Source organism: Lathamus discolor, chromosome 8, assembly GCF_037157495.1.
Source record: "Lathamus discolor isolate bLatDis1 chromosome 8, bLatDis1.hap1, whole genome shotgun sequence".
NCBI classification, from domain to species: Eukaryota; Metazoa; Chordata; class Aves; order Psittaciformes; family Psittacidae; genus Lathamus; species Lathamus discolor.
In genome coordinates this window covers 9,365,527-9,385,353 of record NC_088891.1, presented here as the reverse complement: position 1 = coordinate 9,385,353, position 19,827 = coordinate 9,365,527, and the positions used below count along the sequence as shown (strand labels likewise).

Below are 19,827 nucleotides of genomic sequence, written 5' to 3'. Positions count from 1 at the left end.
TCTTCTGTCCCTAAGTTGTGCCTGCATATTTGTAATCACAGCAATGTGTGTGCAGCTGCTATGTTTTTTCCTGCAGAAGTCAGCGGTAATCGCATTTCAGCACTGCTGCATCTTCTGTGTGTCTCTTGGGTTGACATCTTTTAGAATTGTGTCCCAAATGGCACATTTTGTATATTAGTATTTAGTGCCAGTCTATAATTAGAAGATCATTTTTTCCAGAGCTAATGAAAAGATGCCCTAGCAACCTCTGGATCTGATCCCAAATCCATTAATACAGTTCAAGTGATTGTGTTTGATTTTATGTGGGACAGACCAAAGTTTGAAGAAACTTCCAAGTATGCTTCCAAGTATTTCCAACCAGGAATATGCTGAAATTTGGTAAAAAAGGATGGAAGAATTCATCCTGCATCTGTCCCTGCTACATACAACTTGGAGAGAAACTGGGAAAATTCAATGAGTAATACTTCCTGAACTATGATACCATATTGATGGAAATGTGGCAAAGAATTAGCTCCCATGGAAAAATTAAGAAAAATATATTTCTATCATCATAATGAAGACATGAGCTGTTGTTATGAGTCAGCAGTGCCAGTCTGCAGAGCCAAAGATGCTAAGTGTAGGGATACAGTGAACCTCAACTGCATTTCTTTACAGTGTACCAGCCTTTGTGTGGATTTCTACCATGGGGTCCTGCCACACTGAGAGCTCCAGAGACTATTTGTCACTGGACATTTGGCTCCGTTTCATATCCAGTATCTCCAAACACAGATTCCACACCAAAATTAATAGTTCCCAGCACTTCCACACCCAGTTGTCACCCTAGTGCCCAGAAGTACACTTGATTTAACACATGGGATCACAGGTTAATGACAATAAATCTGAAAGGAGGAATCCTAAGCCAGCCCAACCCTAAACACAGCCCAACCCCTCCATACTCTGCTTGTCATCGGTGCAACACCCATCCTGCGTATGCCCTTCTGTTTAGACAATGTCCTTCAACATTAACTAAGAGCCTATTAAAATGCACCAAAATAGCATCAAGCAGCCACCACACTGAAGGCATGCTGCATTTCCAAATGGGGTTCATGGTCTGGCACATGCCCGTTCGATAAAGAGGTTCGCAACCATCTGGGGAAATGCCAAAAGAACATCACTGTTGAAAACCCAATTTTCACAGGTGAACAGCAAGAATGGCACATTTTCACTGACCAACCTGTCTCTTTGGGATGAGCATTTAGTGAGCAGAGCCCCACAGAGCAGATGGGGCTGGTGGCTGCATTGGGTTAAACACATCCCAGAGTCCTGCTTTGACCGCAGGCTTCCCATCAGCTCCCGGCAAAGTCCATGTCTGTTCTCCACAGGCAGAGCCTTGAAAATGGAGTCAGAGCTGTGAAAACACCACCTACCCTGCACCAGGAAGGCAGGCGCCGGAGCACAGCATCTTCCGTTCCTGCCATGGTCCAGTCATCAGCTTTTGGGATTTATCAGAAAGGTAAATCCTGCTTACAAACTGTCAAGTCAACAAAGAAACACACTGTTAAACAATGAAGCACCACGGTGAAAGACAAACGCACTTTACAAAGAAAGTCTGAAAAGGTCACCAGAATGTTTGTGGGAAGGATACAAGCATTTTTAAACTTTGAACAATGAGACCTAACGGTGGATAAGGAAACCACTGCGTTACCCCCCCAGCGAGTGAATAAAATTGCCACAGCCTCTGAACTAACTGTAAACCAATTGTGCTCTAATGGAACCCTCCACAATACAGACACCAGTTCACGCACCCCCGTGTCATCAGCAGAACAGGGCTGTTAATGATGTTCTCCTGGAACTCCTTTTAGAAGCTGAGATCTTCAATTCCCTCTGGATGGCCTTTGCACAAGACAGTTAAAAGGGGAATTTACCATCCACGAGCACACAGCATAGGAAGAGATTTCAAAGATCAATGCTTAATCTTCTGATATTTGGCATCAATCTTAAAATTCAGGGTTATTTTGTACCTGACCGTTCCCAACAGCGTATCTTACTTATTTACAGAGAGACAGTGATTAACAACACCTCATGACATCTTTATTTTAATGAAATTTAAAAAGGCAGTTATTAGTTATACATACACACAACTGATTCTGTACTTGTTAGTCATAAATATAGAACATTCAGAAGTACAAAATACACTTTATCCACAGCACAATTTCACATCAATATGAAGAGTTTAAACAGATACGTAACCAAGTGCCTAACAATGACAGAAGCCCATTTTTGGAGCTGTTTTATTTTTCTTCTTTTTCTTTTCTCTATTTTCTTTTTTATTTTTAAAGACCATTAATCTACACAAAGTAATCAGTGCCCGCAGTCATCAGTTCCATGAAATGCACTCTGGTTTAGAGTAGGAAAAGACTGACCTTCTAAAGACAATTAGATGCTATCACCTTTTCTTTGCTCCTTTAACAGAAACAAAACCAAGTCCACATTCTCCTCTTCTCACAGCCAACAACTGTGAAAAATGGGACTCTGGCAAAAAAATCACCCGAAGCCAAACTTGAGCACTGCCAAGAAAATATCTGAAGTAGGAATTAGTCCACTCGATACCTTGCAAACAAAGAGCAACAGCAGTATGACACTGATAAGGCATTAATGACAAAATGGCTGTATTATTCTCGAAGAAAGAGTACACCTATGTATAAAAATATATGTCATAGCAATTGGGTAAATCCAACACTATTTAACACTGTGCCCAAAGTAATTAAGAGTTAAAAAGGCAGTACTGCAAGAAGTATTTACAGTTTCATACTGTACTTCAAAACAACAACAAAAAAGGCAACAAAGCTACAAATGGAACTATCTGGTTAAAGCATCACCATAGGTACTGCCAGTAGTACTCGTAACAGGTAATGTGATGGAGTCCCTCTTGTTAAACAGGATTGCTTGTCTGAATAAACTAATGTAAGTATTTTAGTATCTAAAATCTTCTCAGTCTACATGCCTGCGCACTGAAATAACTCACCCAGACCATTACTATTTGCAGTTTCTTGCTTCACCAGCTTAAAACCCAAAAGATTCAGTGTCAGGAAACACCATGTTTTCCACACAGCTCAATCAGGAATGACAGCTTTATTTCCAGCTTAAAAAATGCAAAAGAAACAAGTAATCCACCACCTGTGTAATTCTGGAAACCGGCAGCCACAGTGTCAGCAAAGCTACACCAACGGCACGTGATAAGAACGTTAGCATTCCAAATGCACTTTATAACTTCAGCTATAGGATAAATAAGTTGCTTCACTACCCAAACACATGATAAGAAGATACAGCACAGCCAACGCTACACAGCTTTTTTTGGCCACAAAACCTGGGATGAGGCTGTTTCAGAGGAGCAAGCCACTGACACGACAGCAGCACACAGTGAGGGCAGCGCGGGCTGCCCAGCAGCAGTAGCAAACGCTGAACTTGCTCATTCGCTCGGTCAGAAGCACAAAGTTGCCAAACTCCTGAAGCTCGCTAAGTGCTCCCTCCTCGCTGGCTCAGGAACGGCACCACAACACCTCCCATTCGGGCTGCAGAGATGGGATGGCTGGGGATGGGAAGGAAGGCAAGGAAGGTAGAAACTCCAAGAAGAAAGCACTAGCTCAGGTGGCAGATGATAATGGCTAAGAGGGAAAACCCAAACCTGGCTCTATCTGGACTGCACCTTAATGGAGTAGCCATCCCCTTTCCCAACCAGAAAGGCAGGAGTGGTCTACAAGGCGAGCAGCAGTCCATGCTCCGATGCCTCAGGCGCACTGGCTTTAAAAAACTAATACTATATTTAAAAAAACAAAACCAAAAAAGAGATGTGCTTGAAATTGTAACAGTGCACTTCTAACTGCACAACCAACTGCTGTACATGAGAAGCCTTCTACAGTAGTATAAAAATCATGACACACTGAGAAAGATAGCATCGCTGATGCTAGGATACAGAAAATGACTTTAAAAACCTTATTTTTAGGTTGAATTCAGGAACAAAGTATATTATAACTCCACTTACAGCAGTTTGTTGGGTAAAATAAAAGAGCAGCACCTTTTTCAAATAATTTTTCACTTTATGAAGAAATATTTTTAAACATTTTAGAAGAAGTGACATTTACATCATGTTAAACATCTTCTGTGCAGAGACACAAACTGCTCCTCTACGGCTTTCTCCCTGGCAATCAGCCCCTTTCAAAAGCGTGCTCCATTGTACAGATGCTGACCACCTTGCTCAGCTAGTGCAGCATCCAGGCACCATCAATGAATTTCATTCTGGGATAGTAGAGCTTTGCCCATCTCATGCAATGAACAGTCATTCATTGTGAATGCAAAAGGGAGAAGGCTCCAAGAGAATAACCATGCATGGATTTAAAAGAATAGTGCATAGCTTGCTCACCTAAGCAGGTATTTTCCCAGTCTCTGGCAGAGAAGAGATATACAGATTTTTGTTTGTTCTCAGCGTGATTCTGGTGAGGCAAGTACAGACCAGGAGATCTGAGGCCCCTCCAGTACTGCATCTAGAGACATAAAGAGTCCCCAGCCTCAGCTCACAGGGTAAGAGATCAGTCCCAGATTTAGCAAGAGAAACAGTAGGAAAGACTCTTTCTGGATACTGAAAACTACATGCTCTTCTCAGAGAAGGTCAGGAAAGCAAAGCCAGATGGGAACATCACAATATGGCTGTTAAAGCCACGTCCCTGGGTCGTGTTTGCTGCAGCCCAGCCACCTGCATTGCTTGCCAGAATGAAATCTGTGTGAGCAGAGCAGGCAGCGGGACAGGGGCCTGCCTGCTTTCCAAGGCATTATCCTGACAGGATGGACTGTGTGATGTGCACAGTGCCTCTCCCCTTGGAGGCACCCCAGAATTCAAGAGGAGCTATGAGATGGCAGATCCTAGTGCTGTGAGGTCTAAGAGTTGCTGTGGACATTGAGACCTTCTAAATGGGGGCTATGCCCTGGGCTGATGTTTCAAGGTCTGAGATGGTCCCTGAATATGCAAAGGCGGAGGGCATCTGTCCCCTTCCTCCTCTGCAAAGGCTGGCCGCCACTGTCCAACCTCAAAGGTTATGAACAACCTGCATGTGGGAACTCCGGGTTCCATCATGAACAATTCCTTCTACTCCCATCCCAGAAGAAATGATCTGGATAAAAATGCTGACCTTAGAACCCAACCTCTGTAACTCACCATGCATATGAAATACTAAATAAAAAACTTTGTACCTCATTTCTGATGAAGACATATGGTGGGTGACTCATCCAAGAGGAAGGTGATTAACCTACCCCTGCAGAAAAGCATACAGCATTCAGAATAGTCAAAAGAGTCCTCAACATACTTGGTAAGCTGAAAATCCCGTATTTAACAGAATAGGATTAACAGGGTTAAACAGAAGGGATTGCTTGGGAATCCAAGCAAAAATTCAAGTTATCACTGTGTACGCAGTGGACAATAGTCCAATTGATATCTATTACCAACTCACTCTAAAAAAATTATACATTACAAAACCATCTCACTGCTGGCAGCAAATGATTTCCTAGTAATAGGCCACCACCTTGCACTGTTAAAATGTGAGGTTTCACAGTATAAAAAAGTACTTCACAGAAAGGAAATGCACCAAATATAGAAAATGCAATCTCGACGTCTTTACAGTCATTTTTTACGAGGCGGTATTTTTGGGAAAGCAAGAACAATAGAAATTAAAGCAGCCAGCGAGAAATGCAGAGAGTTATAGGCCTCGATTCAGTGCAAAACCAGACTAATAGCTTATGTAAGTTAATGTTTGTTCTGAATAGAGAACCACCTGAATTAAAAGTAAGAACACCTATGTTAAGTGATGGAGACTCCCATGATACCTAAATCCTCCATGTGTATCAGCAAACTTTTCAGTGCACTCCAGAATGGACCCTTTGTAAAGGCAAAAGAAACCAGTACAGGAAATCACTTCATACAGCACAAGATATACATAAAGTACCAAAATGTACACACATTCAAGTTTAAGTTAGAAAAGGCAGAGCTGAATCTTCAGCGAGACAGGCCTACATTATGTTGCTTAATCTCACATTCAAAGTGACCTAAAAACTACAAGAATAAAAGAAAACAGAATATTGTGTCTGCTTCCACAAACTTAAGCTTAAAGCAAGGCATTGGAATTGAGCGGTAGGCACTGTAACACAAAATTACCTTACCTTTTCTTTGTTAGTCTTTGTTACTTCATTATCTATTTAAAAATTACCATTCAAAGGAAATATTAGGTATCATTCACATTCAAATATTTAAGACTCAGAGATTTTTTTTTTCTTAAATCAAGCAAAGTTTTTCATCTCTGAGGTAGATGACAATAAAACAATAATAAAGGAGCTGTCACTGAACACCAACAAGTGCTGGAGCTCCTCTGCTGGCACTGACGCACCCTAAGGAGGAGAGAGCAAGCCCTACACCACTATCCAAAACATGAGAAATGCGTCTTCTGGTTTAGTAGCTTCTATAGAAATGCAACACAGAAAAAGCAGAGCCAAAATTACACTTGAAATGGCCTCTTAGAAGAACTTCCATTCCTGCTTTGCAAGCTACTCCGAAAATGGTGGAAACATGCCCAGGTCAGCAAAATCTTCAATGTTGTAATTGCCAGTACCCTGTGTTGGATCCCCTGGCATTGGCAGCATGTCCTGCATGATAAAGAAAAATCAAAGTGAAGTGTCACTTCCTGACATGTTATCCAGACACAAACTGTTTCCTGTTCATCTTTTCAATGTAAAACCGGAAAAGACCAAGTTTAGATAAACAAGGTGAAAACCAGAGCTGTGCAGGGGGATAGGCTAAGGCTTGTGCGCTACTTATGTTTCGCTGAAGTGTTTCTGAACAGGAGGTGGGACTTTAACAGGGCAGAAGTTTTGGATTGCTCCTCTGAATAAGCCACATTTGAGCTGCCACATACTCCTCCCAGGCTGAAACAGCTCCCTTTGGAATAGGTAGCTACATATGGAGAGAAACAAACTCTCTACTTTTGCTATATGGGAGGTATTCAACATCTCACACACTCCTGCACAGAAAGCAGCTCTTGCTGTGTAAGTTTGGGTATGGGGAGGGTATCACCTGCTCACCAGCAAGTCAGTGAATGTATTACTGCTCTTAGTCCTGAGGAACACTGAAGACTGGACATCCACCCCAGCTAACAAGATGCCCAAGCAGCCTTCATGAATGTACAGAGGCAAAGGAAATACCTTCAACTTCTCAGGAGAAATGGGATTTCATGGTAACTGCTCCCATGTGTCCTGAGCCAAGTGAGGTCTCTGCAGGAGGCTTCAGAAAATACTCAACCTTTCCTCTCAGCTGGAGACCGAAGCCACAGGGAAAAGATATCCCTTGCTGAGAAAACCAGAGCTTATGCTTGCCTTTCCTGTCAGTCCTTACAATAACAAGCTCTTACTGCAAAGCCAAGTTTTGCCAGGGATGGCTCATTATCCTTACAATAAAACAAAACCTAAAGAGCAAACAAGAAAGCTCACAGGGTTGGCTCTGTGAAGGAATAACTACTGTGAACTGCTTTGTATTGATAAATTACCCCAAAATAAGATAGATTAGAATCCATCTGAGATCTCTTCAGCATCCCTGTCAATGGTGGTGAAAGAGGCTGTGAACACAGCTGGCAGTTTCTCAGCCTTCATTTTCTGACCAAAACTTGCACTTATTTTAAGTTTTTCTACATTCTTTCCCAGCCAAGGGGAAGTTGTAGCTGCCGTCACCTATTTACACTTCCATCTCTAAAGACATTTCTGCTGCTGGAGCCTCTGTAGCAAGGTCACCTCAGGTACAGACCCAGCAGGGTAGCTCTCCTCTTGAGTTTGCCTCTCTATGTCCAGCAAACCCAGAGCTGGCTTCAGGCACAAACAATGCAAACAACTTCTTGGAAGCATTTTAACTGGGCTCATCTAGGTTTCCCATCACATCCTGCTATTGTCCTAATTCCCTCCAAATGCACAGTTCTCTAAGAGCTCTGCAGGTGAGCCCAGTTCTCCCTTTCTCCCTTGTCCTTCCTTCCCACTAATTCCATAAGACATTTGCTGGGACACAAAGTTGCTGCTTGGAGCCCCATGTCTCTGTGGGCCATCGGCTCCATGGAATTACCCTGAATACGCTTTTGGGTTAAAGTATGTGCAAAGCCATTAAACTTTGCTAACAGAGAGGGATGCCATAGATTACTCTTGCCTGGGCCATGGAGTAAGAGCATGCAGACAGGTAGTTACTCCAGATGTAGTAACGTTATTTGCTCCTCTGTGAAGCAGTGGTTTGCTCACACAGGAATATTTTCAGGCTAATGTCTCTCCTGCAGCATTCCTGCGAGCAACTAAGCATGAGCCTGGTCTTGCAGGTGAATTTACTTTCTAAATGATAATGAGGTGCCCCACTTCAAACCTTGCTTGGGGCTTGAATTGTCTTTTCTACATTTATCTGCATTGCTTTGTTGCAAACTGCCTTCTTGATCTAATTTAAAAACAAGTTATACAAGGATAGAGGCCTTATTAGTTAACTTATGAAGTCCTACTCCATCTGTAGTGAAGGCCCCAAGTTATACTTAATATTAAAAAATCAGATAGTCGAAGAGGATTTTTTACCAGCTATCTGATATTGGACTGACTTTAACCTTAAAAAAGTATTGGCCACTATCTTCTATGCAGTATCAGACTCCTTTCCTGCTTGAATCAAAGAAAATTACACTGATATCTAATTGGGCTTGTCTGGGATTTTAGAGGCCAGCACCAGGATAAGAAAGACACAATACTTGGGACTATTTCATTGCTTCCCTGCAAAACACATAAACCCTAAGTACAGGGTGCAAAGAGAAGGGAAAACAGCATTTTAAATCAGCAAAGATGCTGTTCTTCTGCAGAAAATAAAACCATCTCAGCTATAGTTAATGCCAGCTAATAGCAGTGCCAACCTGTGGCAGCACATAGCAAGAGGTACTCGCTCCAAGCCCTTTGAGGGCCAGAGTTCTTCAGGTCAGCTTTGAGCTGTTGTCAGAGGGACTTCAGGCTCACTGAACTCTCCTCACCTGGAACACCTCGGTCTGGCTGGGCTGTGGGTGTGAATGCTGGTCGCTGCTTTGCTGGTTGTGATGTTGGCTCTGCCACTGGGACCAGACTTCGGAAGGTCTCCCCTGGAACTGGCCACTGCTCTGGCCACCTTCAGCTGGATGGGGGAAGAAAGGGAAGAAGTCAGAGAGCAGCTCCTTCAGAACTCCCACCTGCTTTTGAGGCTTCATCCATCAATGCCTGTGTTTGCACCTCACTTCAGAGAACAGACCCCAAGTGACACCCAGCCCCTGCAGGGTGGAAGCTGTGAACCAGTTTTGGCCCTGAGTTGCAGGGTGGGGGCCAACCTAAGAGCAAAGCTCATTGCTGTGGCTGCACAGGCATGGCAGGTGAATTGCGCGCAGCAACATACACAGTGACACTGTAAGCCAGGCAATGGAAAACAATTTTTAAAGCATCCCCCCTGCTTATGTGCCATTTTACTTAAACACCAAACTGCATCATCTGAATGCTCTTTCTTTTTAAAAGACTAATTCTTGCAGAGCAGTGCATGCACAGTTACCTACTCAGCTAGGAAACATGTAAGCAGAACTAAGATTTTTGTAAGCAGATGTAAAACCAGTAGAATCAACAGGCAACAGCCTTGCTGTGCTAAATGCAGACACTGTTGTATTAAATGCAGAGTGTTGCTTGTGGTCTACCATGTCCTCCAATATTAACACTGAAAAATGATTTCTTTAACATGCAGCTTATAGCTATGAACTATCCTGTTCATATGGTGATGGGATCTTAAAAGTCTGAGGCCATTTAAATGTCACAGAGTAACACGAACAGCAATGCGTTATGGTAAATACACTTTAAATGATGACTTCAGGGAGATGCATTTCCTCTAAATAGTCTACTAGAAAAAAAAACAAGATTCCACACGCATTTTACACCTATTACACATACTGTTCTCATGAGTACAGTCACAGGTCACACATAAGCTGGATTCATATTGCCCTCCATTTCTACTCCAAATATATAAAATTTCCAGATAATTTTCTTTCAACTATTTACAATATCTCCTTCTAAGAATTAGCATTTTAGAAAGCTTCCTGCCAGGTTTATGCTCTTTCTCTGAACATTTTCCTTCTCTTTTTTTAACTACTGCTATTTTTGCCTGTTTTCCCCTCCCTGCAGAGAACTAAGCTGGGTAGATCTGGTTCTCCCCAGTTACCAATGCGCTTTGCCAAGGATGCCAAATTTCCTGTGCCAAACATCCACATGCGTGCTATGTCAGGTCTCTGATAACCAGATTCAGTCATACCAAATTGATCACTACTCATAATCATGGCTTCAGAAAATACAGAAACACGTGCTTAATCCAATACTTGTGGCTACCAGCAAAACCATGCAAGACAAATAAAGCGAACATGTTACAGGAAAGCAAACAGGCTGTAGTGATGTATTTCTATCACATCTGAAGTGGATAATTACAGTTCTTCCCTCACTGACGTTACCACAAGCAATAATTCAGCTGACTCAGAAACCCTGCTGTCATTTTACGGGACAAAATAAAATCCATCTAAGTTACCCTTTAAAAGAAAGCTGTAAGTTATTTTTTTCTCAGAACAACACACTGAAATTAACTCAGTGAGGCAAATGATGCTGCTTTTCAGCAAAACAGTTACTGCCAGCCGGAGGTTCAAGACATTCGTCTCTGTGAAGGCTGAGTTATTAATAGTATCCAAACTGATGTAGGTCAGGAAATGTTTCTCATTAGGTGAAAGAGTTCTTGCCAAGTAGCTTAGGCTTGAAATACAAGGCTGTCTCATAAACAAATGTACAAAGCCTGGTGCAGATGGAAATGACGGCATGAATAATGTTCTGTGGGAAGAGCTGTTTTGATGCGCCTTTTCTAAGCAGTGCAGGTCTGCAGCCGGTGAGGCTGATCTGCAACAGGTCTGTACCCATTTTATTCTCAAGGAACAAGAGAAAAATGACACACATTAGCACACTGCTACCTATGCTATTTGGAATGGCACGTTATTACCCACCAGCAACATTTTTCATGTCTGTTTACCACTGATGGATTCTTATTATTTTTTACTCTTGAATATTATCCTGCTGGTGGAGTGCAGAAAACTTACCAAGGGGTCAGCCATTGGGTCACAGACTGAAAGCCACTAAATTAGCATGTAATAGGAAAAGAAAACCATTTCAAAACATGGCACCTACACTGATGAGGTTAGTAGCACAGGGGGATACAAAAAAAAAACTATCTCCAGCCAAACTCCAACAAGCCACCTCTGGGCAGAAGAACACTGCCATGCAGTCAGGGAAGCTGAAAAATTAAGAGAATGTCAGAATGTGCCATTTAAGAGTTCTCCTCAAAAGTAAAAAGAAATTGAACCTGCTGACCACGATTTGACAGGACAGGTAACTACTGATGTAAGCAACTTCTGAATCATTCATGTCACCATTTACTGGGGAAAAAAAAAAAAAAGATGGTTCCTCATAGCATAAAATACCACAATATCCTGAAGTGTGTTAAATGGAGGAAATGCAGCAAGGAAGGAACAGGTCATCTCTGTCCACTGTGCTCAACAGCAGAATGCAAAACCCTTTCCCCACCTGGGCTTCCCAACCAACCCACCAAAAGAAAGGTTGGAGGATTGCTAATGAAGTTAATGCTGAGGAGTTTAATTTTTATATGCATTTCTGTATTAGGTCACTTAAAACTTACCAAACCCTGCACTTCGGTTTGCTAAGCTTGAGTAGGCATTCCCACTCGGAGAAGAGGTGGCTGGGCTGGAAAGGGGGCTGTACGACGACGGATCAGCTGGGTAGGTGTGACTTGTTCCAATCCCAAAGGGAGATGACTGAGCCTTGCCAGACTGCGATGGAATTTGCTGAGGAGTAAAGGGTAAAAGAAGGAATGAGTTGAACTTTTGAGGAACAGCACAGCAGACTCACTTTTTAACTCTGTAAAGCAAAGACTATAGAAACTCTGCAGATGCAAATAGCCAGGATATTCTGTCTCAGCCATATTTCATTTCTGTCAAAGCCAACTTCTTGCTGCAGAAGGAACACAACAGACTATAAACTAAGACAGAGCTCTCCTGCTTATTAACTCACACGTACTCAGTATCAGAGCTATGATTTTCTTCACCTTCTTATAAGGACTAATCTCAAACTGAACAGGTATAAAGAATTCACCTTTATTTGGCAGGTGTTTTGATTTTGCCGTGCCACAGTAAATTCGTGGTTATCTGAATGTTACAGAACATATACAGTTCTCAGATGACCAGAGTCTCCAGTGCTTGGAACAAATGGTCAAAGACATTTCAAAACTAATAAGCTGCTTTCTCTCTCTGCCTAAGTACAGGCAGCAATTATTTTGCCTTGTAAAAGGTTTGGGAGTGAGTGTGAATCACCAGCCCTGGGAGCAGAGTAGGAACAGATCCACTTTGCTTTAACTGGGGAGCTGTGTCAAAGGTATTAAAAACCAACTTGCTATCATTTTAATCTACATAATGGCTTTCTCATATGATCTCCAAGAATGGTACACAAATGATTAAACACTGCAGGCCGCTCTGAAACATGTACAACATGTACACTGAGACTAAGGGAGGTGAAGTGTCTCATCCAAAGTCATGTGCTACAGCAATATTTAATGCTACAGACACAAACTGCTTATAAACCATTTCCTGCATCCTGAACAAATCCAACAGCTTCAAGAAAAACTCATTGCCTAACCAATTCCACAAGCAGAAATTAAAGGTGATTAGGTCCCTGGATACTTTTAATGATGTGCACTGTTACTGGCAATCAACGCACTCAAATGAAGCTATTATCCCCTGGAAGACAGGGAGCAAAATGAAGCCCCCATAATCCAAGGGGAAACAGTCAGTGACTAGTTACACCACTTAGACACACACAAGTCCTTGAAGCTGGATGGGACCCACCCAGGTACAGAGGTATGGGTACAGAAGGAGCTAGTGGACGTGCTCATCAGGCTAAGTAGCTTCTGCTCTGAATTCTTGCCTGGATTTGTATGCGCCCCTTTCTGACAACTCTGCAGACAGTGGGTAATATTGCTGGGTGCAAGGGCTTGATCCAAGAAAAAATTATCACAGCCTTAATACTAAAGGAAAACAGCTGCCCTCTTTTGCTTCATTCAGTGCACATATAAGTGCCGGACTGAGACCTGCCACTGGGATTTATATCAGCATAGCGACTGCCACTATTATGGACACTATTACAAACTAAATGCAATTACACACAGGACAGTTGTCTTAAATTATTATAACCTGCCAAGGAACAGAAGTGAGGGAACCTATGTCTCTCCAACCATAAATGATAATGACAAAGTACATTAAATCATGTTATAAGTGGGGTCTACTAGCACTTTTGTAAAAAGCACAGAGATAGGAAATCTTTAATGACAATGAAAATAAAACACCTTTAATCAATACCTGTCCTGGAAATGGTGGGCGATTTCCTGTCCAGGCAACCTGACTCTGATTTAGCTGGCGAGATATCTGTGTCAGATTCTGGCCTGTTGAAGAAGAAGACTGGATGTCGTTCACACCAGGCACATGTACCACAGATGAACTAAAGGAACAGAAACAGTGCCTCATTTGTAAGTTATATTCCCAGTGCAACAAATAATATTCCACACATGGAAATGTTGATAATCACATTAAAACTAATTGTTCAATGTCTTGATAAGACTTTAAACCATCACAAAACTATGATACACACTGGCATTCTAAAATGTCAGTCAAATAGACACAGAGAGCAAAATTATTTTGAATTAGACTTCAGTAATCTCTTTGAAAGGGCTTGCAAGAATAAAATCAGTTTGACACACGGTGCATAAACACTTAGCTCCATACTAGTTTAATACTTAATGCATTAAAAAAAAACCTGCTTGTGGAGAGTATTCAATCAGGCACTGAATTTTAAATTAGTGCTTAAACTCAATTTAAGCATTTACTTAAATGCTATACTAAATGAAGACACACAAAAAGATGATACCTATAAGCATTTCTTTATTTGTTTTCTGCCTGGGAAATGAAGACGCATGTGTTACATATTAAAAATCTGAGCTTTTAATTCCTTTTTTCACCAACTGATGCTAAAGAGCAGCATGCAGTTATATACCCGGCAAAAGAATCATCAAGACAGAAACTTCAGGTATTGTAATAGCTTTGGAATTTAAATAAAAAGGTATTTTCAAAGGAACTCATTTATATGTTATCTGTTTCCTAATCACTGAATTACACTACAGAGAAATTTCCCAGAAATTCCTAAGTAAGACAATTTTATGGACTGCGCCTCTTTAGTATTTATTGTCATGAAAATCTAGAACAACTGAATCTATGTAACCACACATTGTCAAAACACTTTTCTATATTTCCATATATTAAATTATACATTATTTTACACGTCATCTATAAATAAATTAATATAAATGAAGACACTACATATAAAAATGCTCTTGTGCATCAACTGAAACAGATCGTTCTTTTCTCCAGTCCCTTCCCTATTGCCTATTTTCACAGTCTTACAGAGAAAGAAGAGAGCAGATTGGGAAAAGAAGTAAACAAGGCTGAGCAGAGAGGAAGCAGGAATCTGAATCCTCTGAGAAGGCTGACAAAAGCCCTCCCAGAGCGGTAAGCAAAACGTGGCAGGCATTTGAATATAGGACCTGCTATTCTCTCTTTCTTAAGCTACTGAAAAGTAAAGTGTGTGTTTAGAAATTCTTTGTAGAGTTTGTTTTCTGTTAGTTGGGATTTTTTAAAATTTATTTATTATTTTTCACTACTACAGAGTCTCTGAAGAGGCAAACGTGGACCAGAAGGTCCATCTAAATCTGGCTGATCTGAGAAGCACACAACAGCTGCTGGGAAGGGCTGCCCCCACTGCCAGTACCTGCCCAGCTGGACTGGCAAGTCCCATCATTGCAGGGACTTGGACTGTATCTGGACCGTGTGCTTTGAAACTAGGAGCCTGTAAAATAGTGCCTAAAGGCTGTTAGAACAGACCAGGCTGGAGAGCATTCAAGGAAGACAGTTCACCAAGGGTGGAAATGCTGGCAGATGTGTCATTATTTTATGTAATAGAACAGCAGTAGGAAAAAAGCTAGTGTTAAACATCAGGAATTAACAAAGGAAACGAAAAAAAACCACACCAAACCCCATGATGGCAAGCCAACCATCCAGCAATATATAATATCCAATTAAAAGACATTTTAATTTACTGTCATATTCCCCCCTAAGTCATTCTTAGTTTTAATCTGACAAAACACATGCATGGGGATTTTATTTCTCCCCACTGAGTTTATTAGCAACTTTAAGGACACATGAGTTTAAATAAAATTATCATTTGCAGATTTGTTCTAATTCCTGGAACTGACAGCCTCTGAATGGCTGTTCCTTCACTTTCACAACCTTGGTTGGTCTACAACAGGAGGATGAAACTCCAGTGTGATAGTCCCAGAATGGTGATAGGAAAGGTAAATATAATCACTCTAAAAAATTCACTGGAAATGAAGGCAAACTCTCAAACTTCAGATGAGGCAAATCTGTATTGGCAGCTGGTAGGCAACAACATGCACTCTGAGTAACTCAAAAATGGCTTGGAAAATGACAAACCACCACCTTATGTGCATCTGGAAGCTGCCTTAGAAAACTACTCATGTCTGTGTTCTAGCTCTCACCAAGGACTATGGATGAAACATCCTCTGTTCCCTTTAATGACGCTCTACAAGTCAGCCTGCAGAAGTACTGACAGCTCTAAGTGCAAAACAAAACTTTGCACCAACCTACCTTGGTTGAATGCTGCTCAGATCTCTGAGCCTGCCCCATCACCTCTCACATTTATTTCCCTTTGTGATTTGTTGATGCTTCTTGTCTTTTTTCAATTACATCATCACAGCAACAAGTATTTTTAATAGAGATATCAAGACCATCTCAGCCTGTAAGCCTAGCCCAAGTGCTGAGATACCACATAGGATAAAAGAGTACACAAACCAAATCTCATTCATGTAAAGAAAGCCCCTGCACCTTAGGTTGGTTTTGTTTCCACCACATCAAAAGGGAACAGCTCCCCACACTCAGGCAGAAACTGATATGTTTAGGATCTGGACTACAGTACCTGAAAGTCTTTCCCGAATGTCCTGGCTGAAATGGGCTTCCCTGTGAGTAAAGCTGCTGGTTTCCTGCTGTTGATGCTGAGGCCATCATTTTTTTATCTGCTACAGAAGAAAAACAAATCACAGAAAAAAAGTTTAGAGGATGCAAAAATGAAGGCAAAATTATATAATAAGAATTGCAATATGTATATATGCATCAGGGAGTTTTGTTTCCCGTTTAAAGCTTAATGAAGAAGTCCTGCGGAACATACTAAGAGGGACACAGAAGGGCTATATGACAATTAAGTAGGAAACAGGAGGCACAGCTGGCTTGTGTGTACTTCATACCATCTTCTCAGGATGTACCTCAATAATGCTATTGTTTGCAGAGAACATACCACTGGTACGTGCCCTCTGGTCACACAGCACAGACCTTCTCTGTGCCTGCTGGAAGCTGCTCCTGACCATGTAGGCAGGAGGAGGAATGTGAGACAGAGTGGCTCTGGCTGAGAGGTAGGGAGTGATGGGGCATGGGTCCAGCTACAGGATGAAAAAGGGGAACAAAGGTTTTCTGGAAGAAAGATGGGATGTCTGCCCAAGGGAAATGCTACATGAAACAAGCCTGGTATGAAGAAGGTCTGATGCACATGTGCCTCTATGTCTACCTGGGGGTGGCCTCAGGTGAGCATATGTTTCTGTTGCCACGAGAAGCCCTCCACTGTTACACAGCCTGAGTGTCTCCAAAACCTGCCCACTTGAGCTGTGGCAATGCAAAACACTGGTCTCTTACAGATGATGATGTCCTATATGTGGCTCAAGGGAGCCATGAAACAGGATGCAAGCATCCCAGGGGGGCATAAGGCAGACTAACGTAGTGAATAACACACACATGGAGATGCCATTAACTTTTATAGTCTACTCTTAATGTGGCAACTGGAGATCAGTCTCTAATTGAAAGAAATGAGATTGGGTGAACAGTGCCATCCGGTCCCTTAATTTAACTGGCACTGGATTATTCCAAAGACCAGGGAAACCTCACTACTACTACTTCTCTGAAAATCATTTGAAGGTCTGCCTCACCACCCTTTATTCAACTTCCCCATCTTACCTTATTACTTCCAAGTGCATTTGTTGATACACACCTTTGACAGGCCTAGAAATCAAGTCTGCCTCCTCATTTTTCCCTTTGCTCTTTCCAGCTTCCCACTCATTTGACAAGATGCTCTCCTGGACAAAAGGCCCATTCAGCTCACAAGTAATAAGAGCATATTTTAGTTTTCCCTAGCTTTTAGAGACCTAGTTAGCATGGCTCACCAAAGGCCTCCCAACACACAACAGCTCTTCACTGTTGCCTAAGTTCTTCTTATGTTATGTTCCTAACAAGAATCTAAGCTCATCTTCTGAAAGAAAGAAGTTACCTCAAATTACCTCCCAGGAGCCTTGGAGGAGCGTGTAGGCCACTGAAGCAAGCTGTCACTGCTTTTCCTCTGTCATGGAGAAATCTGTAGAAATTCCTCACTATCTACACGCTGCCCAGCACAGACACTGAGTCTGGGCTGCAAACCTATGCTCTCATATGAGAAAACAAAGGAAAAATGGGGACAAGGTCCAGAGAAGGTTGCGTAGGTAATAGGAAGAATTGAGAATGGAAGATGTGAAGATGTGCCACTTTCTAAGGCCACCCTTTACAGGGATACCAAACTCTCAGGGTTGGAAGAGACTGAGCCAAAATCCTGCGGGTACTTCAGATATTTGAGAACAACTCACCAGCAAAACTGAGAATGCACTAAATGAACTGGAATTCCTCAAGTGGAGCAGAGTTGCCATGGCAGCTTCCAGGGTCTGTGCTGCAGGATGAGGCCAGGACAAAGGGAACAGCTAAACCAATCGTGAGCAGCTAAATCGCCTTTGAAATCTCTCTTCTGAGTTACCCTGAATGCTCTTTAGCCTCTGAATCTGGCCCACACCTTTTCCAGCAGTATTCCCACACAGGCCTTTACACACTAATTCTCTGCTCTCACCCTTGGTACAACATTGAAAATCTATTTTGTTTTGGTGTTTTACCTGCATTCTTAGACCTGTTTCTCTCTAAACCCCATCACTGTACTGGTCAATGATATGCCTTTCTCCCAGCAGGACCAGTGTATCTGCCTTTAGATGGTAGATCTCTCTAAGAACCACATCATCCTGTGCTTCTAGGCACGTGCATGAACGGGTGAAGCCAGGCTTCCTCTCCCCACTTTTGTTTTTCAGTTATGTGTGGCCACATAATTAAAAACATGGCAACAATCTCCCCATGGCAAACCTGTATTTTTACAGAACGTAGCAGAGAATGAGATCAGGTATCAACATAATGCAAATGTCTTGCAGGCAGCATGCAAGTTTGTCAATATTGGTTTTGGCCAATGTGTCTCATCTCTAACTGTGAACCATCCTTTTTTATCATTCAGAGAAGACCTTGATCACAGGTCCCATGAGAAATTCAGACAGGGTGAATGTCCCAAAGAAAGCATAGCCTGTAAATTGATAAGAGTGAAAAGAGAAATGGCATTTTCAAGTATATAACCTCCCAGCTACCTCACAGCTTGACAGACCCTTAACCCTAGCCCCTGCCCACAAACAGTTGAGAGGTGGCTGAAAAAGAGCCAATAAGGCAGCCAAAAGCAAGATGTTCTTGCTTGGAAAAACATGTTCTGGTGTTTAGGGTTGGACTCTTGCTACCTTCTAATGGACCCCTTTTATGGTCTCAGTTGTTGACTTCACTGTTAGAGTAGACAGACAAGGATGAACAAAAATAACAGAGAAGTCCTAGCAACGGGAGGACAGAATATCAAGTTTGTTCTGCAGTTACAATGCCCTCTCCATTTGAAAAGACCAATCCAGACATAAAAAACCAATGCAGTGAGGTCATCTCCCAACACCCCTGGAGTCAAACCCTGTGGGTCACTTCCTTCATGCACTGCGTGACACTTGCACATTGATTTATTTAAAACAAATGTAAAAACTTCTCTTTTTCAGTGAGGACAGTTAAGAACAATAAACAATTTATGAGTTCTTCCACGAGCAGTGGAATTAACAAGCCTGGTTCCCTACAGATACATCTCAGATGACCCCTTCAGCTGCCAGTCTTCTCAATGACTTCCGTCTGTCAGGATAACAGGCAGCATAGGCTGGGGCTAGTTTGAGTCAGTTATGTCTGTCCCACTGACAAGTTGGCTGCTAACTCTTAGAAAAGGGCTAGGAAACACTTCGGTGCAGACACTCAGTAAGGACTTCTATATTTTCACAAACTATAGAAGAACGTACTATTTCTGAGACTCTTATCACTCTTATAAGAAATTGGCAACAAGTTCAGAAGTTGTAGGAAAGAAAGCAAGGCCTCACTCACAGGTAATGTGACTAGAGGTGCCCAATCTGACCAGAAACCACATATATTATTACACTTTAAGCAGCATGTGTCTCTGAAAGCATCAAGGTAAAAGCTGATGGTATCATAAAAAAAACTACCTTAAAACTGCATGGCAACTTTCTTAATCTATGTCTATTTTAGAGACGAACTCACGTCTGCTGTCCAAGAAAATATGTACTTGGAAATGGCAAGTTCTGCTCAGAATGTTTAGTATCTACAAACACTGCTTAAGGTGTCACTGTGAAAAACAGAATCAAAAATA

General features: G+C 41.9%; 1 protein-coding gene across 1 annotated transcript in view; it reads right to left on the bottom strand.

The window, feature by feature from the left end:
• Positions 1–2,048: 2,048 nt before the first annotated feature.
• The window catches only part of ARNT2 (aryl hydrocarbon receptor nuclear translocator 2), a 105,186-nt gene continuing 87,407 nt past the window's right edge, over positions 2,049–19,827 (bottom strand). Inside the window, 5 exon segments of the mRNA XM_065688269.1 lie at positions 2,049–6,666; positions 9,054–9,190; positions 11,762–11,927; positions 13,494–13,632; positions 16,180–16,279. Of these exon segments, the coding sequence (XP_065544341.1) occupies positions 6,568–6,666; positions 9,054–9,190; positions 11,762–11,927; positions 13,494–13,632; positions 16,180–16,279 (641 nt within the window). The 3' untranslated portion in view covers positions 2,049–6,567.